Source organism: Camarhynchus parvulus, chromosome 14 (assembly GCF_901933205.1).
Source record: "Camarhynchus parvulus chromosome 14, STF_HiC, whole genome shotgun sequence".
In the NCBI taxonomy this organism is placed as follows: domain Eukaryota; kingdom Metazoa; phylum Chordata; class Aves; order Passeriformes; family Thraupidae; genus Camarhynchus; species Camarhynchus parvulus.
This window is the reverse complement of record NC_044584.1, coordinates 6,989,336-6,998,454: the sequence shown is the minus strand read 5'-3', so window position 1 is coordinate 6,998,454 and position 9,119 is coordinate 6,989,336. Positions and strand designations below refer to the sequence as shown.

Genomic DNA, 9,119 nt, shown 5'->3' with positions numbered 1-9,119 from the left:
CTCTGTCACACCTACAGCAGGAGCAGTTGGAAGGGAACCCCCTTTTCCCCTGAAATGGGGATCTCCTGATTGTGTGGTTTTAGAGAGGAGGCTAAAACTTGCTCTTTGCCACCAGGTGTTTGGCTGCAGCATCTCCCCATGGCTTGGAGAACACCACATCCTCCAGGGAGCTGAGGTGCTCCCCTCAGCTTGGTCACCTCTGAAGGACCATCCCTGCTTCTGTTCCTGGGGCTTTGGAATGGGGAGAACCAGCTCCTGGGGGAATCCCTGTGGTGAGTAATGCTGCCTGGCGAGCGCTGGGAAAGGCGGGTGCCCATATGCTGCAGCTCGCTCTGCTCTTTTCGTGGAGCACTCTCCCTGTCTGGGTGCCAACCAGCAGCACACACAGCCAGGGAGCCCCACCACACTCACCCCCCGGGGGGTTTTTACATTTCTGAGGTTCCCTGAAGAGGGTGATGGAGTCTGGTGTAGAGCAAGGGGATGTACCCCAAGGGGAGTGAGGTGCTTTGAGATTTTATGTGACGCTATGAAATTAGAGCTGAAGAAATGTGCCAAAGTAAACAGCCCAAAAAATCCCCGTTTGCACCAGAGGGCCGAGCTGTGCAGGTGCTCAGCTCAGAGGGGAGCAAGGAAAGCTGAGCCCCAGCTCCAGGCCGTGCTTGGCACAGCAGTCAGGTGCACTTTGAGCCAAACTCCGGCTATTTCAGCCAAGGAGAAAAGATGGAAATTTCCACCTGGCCTGTTTTCTTCCCTGCGATGGATTTGCAGGAGCCCCTTTCCCCAGCCCCGCTCCCGGCAGCAGGAGGTGGTGCAGGCGGCAGTGTCTCTCATTTCCTCTGGCGGCCGCAGCAGCAGCAGCAGCAGCGCATCCCCGGCCCCACAGGCTGATTTACACAACGCAGCAGCGTTTATTGACTGCGAGGAGATTGTCATTCACAGCCCCGCGCGGTGCAGCCAGGCCTGGAGCAGGGATGGTTCCTCCTCTCCTGCCCGCTGCCTCCATCCTCACACGCTGCAGGGGCAGAGCCCAAGGATGGTCCCGCAGGGCTCTCACCCAGCTCGCTGGGAGGGGGCACCTGCTGAGTCCCCCCTCTGTGCCTTGCTGCTCCTGGAGAAAAGCATCAGATCCCCGTGATGGAGGAGAGATGGATGGAGCCTGCAGCCTGGGCCAGCCCACCCAGCCCAGGAGGGGTGGGGACACCCACGAGGTCCCTGCCTGGGTCACCCCCCCTGGGGACACCTGTCTTCTCCCTTTGGTGGATATCCACACTGCCCCATCTTGCTGGCTCCCTTCCTCCTCTGCTTCCATTCCCTGGTTTTGGAAGGGAGCAGAGACCCTCCTGGCTGTTTGCTCAAAAAGCTGGGGAATTGCTGTGTTCTGTTAACAGAGCTGCCATCCATCCATCCATCCATCCATCCATCCATCCATCCATCCATCCATCCATCCATCCATCCATCCATCCATCCATCCATCCATCCATCCATCCATCCATCCATCCATCCATCCGTTTGTCCATCCGTCCCTCCTGATTCCATCAGCCCCTCTTAGACAAAACCCTTCACAGGGCACGAATGACCCTCTCCCTGGAAAGCTCATGCCCTGAACTAAATTGCCGGGGCTTTCTTCCTAATTAATCTCTCTTGGCAATTAGCTCCGGACCTCCGAAATGCCTCCAAGGCGCCTCTAGCCGGTACCCACAGGCGGTACCTGCGGGCGGTGCCTACGGCCAGGGGCGCGGGCGCGCACCGGGAAAGCCTCTCCGGGGGCCGGGGGGCTCGGGGGAGGAGCGGGGGGCGGGCGGGGAGGCAGGGCCGGGGGAGGCAGAGCCGGGGCCGCCCCCGCTCCGCGCCGCCGCCGCCGCACTCGGTGCCGGCCCCTCCCGGCGGAGGCTCCGCTATGGCGGGGCCGGGGCCCGGCGGCCGCCGGGGCTGAGCGGGGCGGGCCAGCGCCGGTGCCGCAGAGCCGCCGCGGCGGACAGAGGTAAGAACCGACCTGTTGTGCTCGGCCGGGACCGCCGGGGAGCGGGGGGAAAGGAGGGGAAGCGGCCGCTCCGAGCCCCTGCCCGCCCTGGCCCCACCGAGCATCCTGCCGGCTCCCCGAGCATCCCCCGGGCGCGGCCAGGAGCTTCTCCTTCAGACAGGGACGTGGGTTACTGAATTCACCCCGTTTATGGCAACTTCGCCGCTGGCAAGATGTCGGGGGATCCTTTTGCCGGAGCAAAAAGCGCTTTTGTGCCCTGGCAGGAGGGCTGCGGTGCCCGGGGGTCAGGCAGAGCCGGGGGGCAGCGGGGCAAGGGCTCCTCTCGGGTGAGACCCCCCAGCCCTGCCCGCGGTGGAGAAACGTTCCCACCCCCACGCTGGAGCCACAGGGGCGGCGGGGTGCAAATCCGTAGGGGCAGACGGATGTAAATCCAGCGGGAGGAGAAAATCCAATTTACGGCAGCGCAGGGATGCTCGGGGGAGCGAGGCGGAGAGCGCCGGAGGCTGGTCCAGCGCCGCGGCCGTGCAGCGCATCCCGCATCCCGCCCCGCTCCGCTCCCGGCCCCGGCCCCGGCAACTTTGGGCCACACACAGTACGTACGAGGCTTTTCCAGCTGGTTTGTTCTCCAGCTGGGATTCCTGCTATGGAAAAACCCTGCAACAGGCTCTCCGGCATCCCGGGAGATGCTTCCCACTGGGTTTTATCGCCTGGAGGGGCAGCAGGCGCAGGAGGGTGCGGTGAAGGGGATTGCAGGCAGCTCCCCTGGGTGCAGCAGGGCGGAGCGGTGCCCCCAGGACAATGTGCCCTGCTGGGCTGTCCTGCTCTGGGGTGGGGGATCTTGGGGTGAACCCCAGCGTGGGGAGGGAGGGGACCCCCTCGCAGCCGCCCAGCAGTGCTGTGACCTCAGCACAGCCCCAGGGCCAGGGCAGTGCTGCCCTGTGCACCCATCCCTGCACGAGAGAGGCATTTTAGGCTCCAGGAACTCACACACAGGGTCTGTGGGCACCACGTTTGCCCCCCTCCTCAGGACCCTCCAGCATCCAGCACATGCTGGCAGCTGGAAAACCTCTCTGCTCCTGCAAACGCCATGTCTGGCAGGGAGACCAAAGAAATCACTGTCATTGATTTTTCCTCCCTTGCCTGACTCAACCTGCTGCCTTGGAGGAGATTTTTTCATCACCACCACCCCTGGATGCCGGGGAGATCTGCAGGAGGTGGGCTGGGGACAGGCAAGGAATTCAGAGCAGCCCCCTGGGGTTGAACCACAGAGATTAACTCTGTTTTGGATGGCTCTGAAGGGGTCGCTGGAGGATGTTGAGTATTTGGAGAGCTCATTTTGGGATGCATTCGGTGCAGCCCTCGGGTGTGATGCTGGGGTCTCTCTGGCAGGTCTGTGCTGGCTCTGATTCCCCAGAGAAGCAGATCTGAAAAAAGCAGGGTCAAATCCCATCCCCTCTCTGAAAGCTGCAGGAGTGGGTCTGCCCAGGCCGGCAGCTCTGCCCCAGCCCCAGGCACCAGAGATGCTGAAAAGGGCAAAAAGCAGAGCAAATGTGCAGCCTGCAGGGAGCCAGGGCTCCCCGAGGCAGCCGGGACCTTCCCCGCAGCCACCTTCCCTGGGTGGATTCCATCCATTAATTTCCCTAATTGCTTTTGGAAATCACAGTGGCATTTGTCTTTGGCAGCATCCCGGGGCGGTGCTGAGCCAGGCTGTGCCTCGGGGTGGCTCCTGTGGGTCCCCCACGAGCCCTGCTCACCACCCCAAAGCCAAACCCCTGTGGGTCCCCCACGAGCCCTGCTCACCACCCCAAAGCCAAACTTCTGCTCAGAAGGTTGGTAGGTCCCATTTGCCTGAGGGAAATCATCTTTCCAGGTGGAAAAAAACATCAGAACAGCAAGGTGGAGAAGGCTCAGGGCCACCACCCATGTGTCACTGTCCCTTGCAGACCCCTGGCATCACCTGGGGGGATCTGTGCACCCCGGGGGTGTCCCTGTCACTGCTGTCCCTCCTCTCAGGTGGCCAGGATGGGCTCAGTGGGCGCCGAGCGCTTCAAGGAGCTGAGCCCAGCAGTGACACCCGAGGGGAACGTGGTGATGAGCTTCAGCTTCGACAGCTACCAGCTGGAGGAGGACGAGCTGCAGCGGGGCAGCCAGGCCAAGGGTGTCCTCACCTTCATGGAGCCAGGTGAGGGCACAGCCCAACCTGACCCACAGCCAGGTTCCCTGCTGGTTTCCCAGCCCCTTAGGAGCTTCCTGGGATGAGTTTAGTAGCCACAAACAGCCTGAAATGCCACAATATTGCCCACTACCCTTTTTCATCCCTTTTTGTACCTGTGTGAGCCACCAGCACATCCCATGGCAGTGGGCTCTGCAGGCTGGTAAGGAGTTGAGGATTGGTGCTCTGGTTCTCCTGCCAGGCTCACTCCCAGCCTGCAGCTTCATCTTTCTCCCTGCAGGACTCAGGGACACTCCTGGGATTCACCCCAGCCCTGCTCCACATCTTGAGGCAGCCCTGTCCCCCTCCACACCCACCTCTGACCCTTCCTGCACCTTGACTTGTGCTGTCACCTGCGCTGCCCGGCGCTCAGCTTGTTTAGCTGCAAGTAAAACTCACCAGACCCCCAAAGCTCAGATGTTTTCCTGCCTCCTGGGTCTCCACTCAAGTGTCTTTATTTAGGGAAGGAACTTCTCAGAGCTGGGGCTGTTTATTTGTACATCTACAGGGAGCTGAGCTGTTTCATCGCCTCAAGGCTGAGGTCTCATGTGGGTCCCAGGAGTGCAGCAGTGCCACTGTCACATCTTTTTCTCTTTTTTTCCTCTTCTGGGGCAGTTTCTGAGGACCCTGAGCCCCAGGATCGATACCATGGGATTTATTTTGCCATGCTGCTGGCTGGGGTGGGATTTCTGCTGCCCTACAACAGCTTTATCACCGATGTGGATTACCTGCACCATAAATACCCAGGTAGGTCTGGAGCAGCTCCAGCACAACCCTGACACCCAAAACCTGGAGAGAGCTCAATCCCACTCCCAAGGGAGCTGAACTCTTGTCCCCCCATCTCCTGCCTCTCTCCAGGGACATCCATTGTCTTTGACATGAGCCTCACCTACATCCTGGTGGCCTTGGTGGCCGTCATCCTCAACAACGCTCTGGTGGAGCTGCTGAGCTTGCACACGCGGATCTCCGTGGGTGAGTGGGGTCCCTGCACGCCCAGGCAGTGCTGTGCCCGTGCTGTGGCCCTGTCACCACCTGTCTCCTCCCCACAGGCTACCTCTTTGCCCTGGGGCCCCTGCTCTTCGTCAGCATCTGCGACGTGTGGCTGGAGCTGTTCAGCCGCAGACAAGCCTACGCCATCAACCTGGTGGCTGTCGGGGTGGTGGCCTTTGGCTGCACAGGTATGTGGCAGAGCAGCTGGGCTGGGACATGGCAGGTAGGGGAGGGAAACAGCCCCATCCCTGAGCCATGGTCTGCTGGGACAACCTCCTGCTCTGCTCCCTGTAACCCTCAGGTCCTTGCCCCATCCCATCCACCTCTGTCCAGGCATTGTGGGACTGACCAGGGGCACCAGCACCAAACTGATCTGGGCCACCATGGTGGCATGCCAAATCCCCACACCTGGTGGCCACTCTGGGTGGGAACAGACACAGTGGAGCATCCAGGGAGGGGAAAAAGGCCCTCCTGCTTTTGGAGCAAGGAGGCTGCTGGAAGGAGCAGCTCCCAGCTGGCACAGCACATGGGTTTCCTCTGGGGTTTCTTCCCCCTTCCCGGAGTTTCGGCTGCAGCAATAATCCCTCCTTCTCCCCTCTGTGCCTCTCTCCTGAAGTGCAGCAATCCAGCTTCTACGGCTACACGGGGCTGCTGCCCAAGCGCTACACGCAGGGAGTGATGACGGGAGAGAGTAAGTACCCACAGCCACTGACTGTGTCCACAGCCCTCCACATGGACTTGCACCTTCTCCTGGGGCCCCAGTAAGCCCCAGCACAGCCCAGCAGATCAGGGTGCTCCCCAGCAAACCAAGGAGTTTACTGGTTTGTAAGTCCGTGCACTGCCATGCCAGGCTGGGGGTGGGGATGTCTGCCAGGAGTTTTATCACCCCAGAATCACTGCTGGTGACACCTCTAGATGGGGAAGCATCCCTTCCACACGGTGTGGGGTGATGAGGATCCCTGAGCTGGGATTCAGTGGGGCCCAGCACTGACAGCTCCCCCACACCACCAGGCACCGCCGGGGTCATCATCTCGCTCAGCCGCATCTTCACCAAGCTGCTGCTGTCGGACGAGAAGGAGAACACCGTCATCTTCTTCTTCATCTCCATCGGCATGGAGCTGACGTGCTTCATCCTGCACCTGCTGGTGAAGCGCACGCGCTTCGTGCGTTACTACACCGACAGCTCCCGCCAGGGCCTCCCCGAGAGCCGCGGGGCCGGCGAGCCCAGCTCCGGCTACCGCGTCCACCACGACGTCACCTCCGAGGACGTCAGATTTGTAAGCCAAGCGTGGGTTTCCCTGCTGTCCCCCGGGGTTCTTTGCCACTGCACCTCAGCGCTACTGTCCCCTATCCCCCCATCCAGGAAAACAGGGAGCAGGGGCAGCCGAGCTCCCCGCAGGGCAGTCCCGGCCCCGAAGCTGAGCTGGCTGGGAGTGGCACCTACATGCGCTTCGATGTGCCTCGGCCCAGGATCAAGAGGAGCTGGCCCAGCTTCAGAGGTGAGTGGTAGGCTCGGGGGAAAGCCATGCCTGTGGGGTGGGATAAATAAATGATTGGTGGCCCAGTGTTATGGGGGAGGATCATTCCCAAGGCTGGAGAGGGGGACATTTAAATAGGGTATGGAATAGCAGGACAAAGGGAAATGGTTTCAAACTGACAAGAGGACAGGATTAGATGGGATATTATCCAGAAATTCTTCCCTGTGAGGGTGGGGAGGCCCTGGCACATGCTGCCCAGAGAAGCTGTGGCTGCCCCATTCCTGGAAGTGTCCAAAGCTAGGTTGGATGGAGCTTGCAGCCCACCTGGGATAGTGGAAGGTGTCGCTGTCCATGGCAGGGGGTTGGAACTGGATGGTCTTTCACAGTCCCTTCCATCCCAAACAATTCTGTGATTTTATGATTCTATGATCCCTTTCCAAATGATGTGCCCAAAACCATGGGGCAAACTCATCTTCGGAAGGCATCCCTGTGGGTCAGACAAACCTCTCAGGCTCTGCAAGGGGGCCGGGCTGCAGTTTTGGCTGAGCTGTGCTGCCTGTCCCTGCCAGACATGCTGCTCTACCGCTACGTCGTGTCCCGCCTCATCTGGGCCTACATGCTCTCCATCGCCATGACCTACTTCATCACACTGTGCCTCTTTCCCGGGCTGGAGTCGGAGATCCACAACTGCACGCTGGGGGAATGGCTCCCCATCCTCATCATGGCCATCTTCAACCTCTCTGACTTCGTCGGCAAGGTAGGAGAGAGGCCAGAGCCAGCACAGGGGGTGTCTGTCCTCCTTTGGTGCCCTCTTTCTAAGCCACTTGGCTGCGCCAAGGGTCATCTCACCCACGGGGGTCTAACCAGTGTGAGGCTGGTGCTCACCAGCATGGCCAAGGTTGGGTTCCCACAGCAGTTGGTCTTTCCACCATCTCATCTCCTTGTCGCCCCATTTTGGGCACTGCAGGGCCCTCCCCAGCCCCTCATCCCCCGCAGCAGAATCTCTGCCCTCACTGCAGATCCTGGCTGCCCTGCCCTACGACTGGAGAGGGACCCACCTCCTCGTCTACTCCTGCCTCCGCGTGGTCTTCATCCCCCTCTTCATCATGTGTGTCTACCCCAACGGGCAGCCCACCTTCGGCCACCCCGCCTGGCCCTGCATCTTCTCCCTCCTCATGGGCATCACCAACGGCTACTTCGGCAGCGTGCCCATGATCCTGGCTGCAGGCAAAGTGAGCCCGGAGCAGCGGGAGCTGGCAGGTAGGACTCAGCCCTCCTGGGAATCCCTGTGGTGTGGCCAGAGCACCCTGACACCCCATTTCCCATCCCACAGGGAACACCATGACCGTGTCCTACATGACGGGCCTGACGCTGGGCTCGGCCGTGGCCTATTTCGCCTACAGCCTCACCAGTACCTCCCACAGCAGCTGTTTCTACACTGAAACCTCCAACGGCTCCTTTACTTTGGGCTACTGAGCCCTGGGGCGGGGCAATGGGGACAGGATGGGACCTGCTCCCCACCCTGGTCCCCAGCGCCCCACATCCCTCCTCAAGGAGGGAGCCTGGAGCCTGAAAGCCACCCCAGCACGGACTAGGACTGGTATCCTGTTGGCACAGGGCTGTGGCATTCCCAAACGGCCTGTGCTGCCCAGCCAGGCACTGTGCAGGGCCACTGCTTGGGGTGACATTCCTCCCACCCCAGGGGACAGTTCTTGTTGCTTTTGGGGGTCTCCCCATCAGCAATGTGCAGCTCTCCAGTGAAGGCTGGGGATTCTTCTGTTTGCGCCAAGCCATTGACAGGAGGAAGAAAATACTGCCAAATCCCAAAGGGAAAGGACCAGCACTGGGGAGGAGGGTGATGGAGGGCTGGTGAGGAAGAAGAGGAGCTAAGAGAGGAAAGAAGCACTCCTTCAGTCCCCCGTGGCTCTGGGAAGGTGGGTTTCCACTTCCATTGATGGTGCTGCAGGTTTTCACCAGGAATGGCTTGAAATCACAGTCCCTCCCTAAGTATGTGAATCATATGGTTAGGGAAAAAAAGATTTTTTTTTTTGATTGTGTCTTGTTTTACCCCTCCTAACTGCAACAGAGGCAGGGTCTTGCCTCCCCCCACCCCACACTGTGAATCTGCTCCATTGCAAGGGGTACGGGGGGGGGGTCCCAAGGCTACAGCACTGCCAGTGCCACCTGCAGGCCACTGCTGAGCTGCAAGATTTATTGCACAGGATGTAAGTGAAGCTGATTAAATAATTAAATGTCTTTGCAACACTGGCTGGTCCTTAGCTGTGCCACACACAAGTGTGTGGGTGGCACTTGACTGCTGGTAATGGGCTGGGCTGGCAGACACACACAGGGTGGTGCCTGCCTCTCCTGTTGGGTTTTGGGGTGCCCCTTGTGCTGGTCTCCATCTTCAGGGCCCCCTTTGTCACCTGGGGTGGTTGAACACATCACCGGGTTACAC

General features: G+C 60.3%; 1 protein-coding gene across 3 annotated transcripts; it reads left to right on the top strand.

Moving 5' to 3' along the window:
- The first annotated feature begins 231 nt into the window (after window positions 1–231).
- SLC29A4 (solute carrier family 29 member 4) lies at window positions 232–8,926 on the top strand. 3 transcript variants are annotated; one of them, XM_030958486.1, is made up of 11 exons: window positions 232–272; window positions 3,995–4,163; window positions 4,809–4,940; window positions 5,052–5,165; window positions 5,243–5,371; window positions 5,800–5,874; window positions 6,195–6,460; window positions 6,547–6,682; window positions 7,231–7,418; window positions 7,681–7,921; window positions 7,995–8,926. In XM_030958486.1, exons 2-11 carry the CDS (start codon window positions 4,004–4,006, stop codon window positions 8,135–8,137), a joined length of 1,584 nt encoding a protein of 527 aa, XP_030814346.1. In that variant the 5' UTR covers window positions 232–272; window positions 3,995–4,003; the 3' UTR covers window positions 8,138–8,926. The 3 variants fall into 3 exon arrangements, with proteins under 3 accessions (XP_030814346.1, XP_030814344.1, XP_030814345.1); XM_030958484.1 differs by lacking the exon at window positions 232–272 and adding an exon at window positions 1,924–1,981; XM_030958485.1 differs by lacking the exon at window positions 232–272 and adding an exon at window positions 2,540–2,573.
- The last annotated feature ends 193 nt before the right edge of the window (window positions 8,927–9,119 follow it).

Bases quoted from the DNA above. Each gene is read 5' to 3' on its own strand.
- SLC29A4 (XM_030958486.1), top strand. From the start codon at position 4,004: ATGGGCTCAGTGGGCGCCGAGCGCTTCAAGGAGCTGAGCCCAGCAGTG. The intron at 7,419-7,680 runs GTAGGAGAGAGG...CCCTCACTGCAG, and splicing joins TCTCTGACTTCGTCGGCAAG to ATCCTGGCTGCCCTGCCCTA. The intron at 7,922-7,994 runs GTAGGACTCAGC...CCCATCCCACAG, and splicing joins GGAGCAGCGGGAGCTGGCAG to GGAACACCATGACCGTGTCC.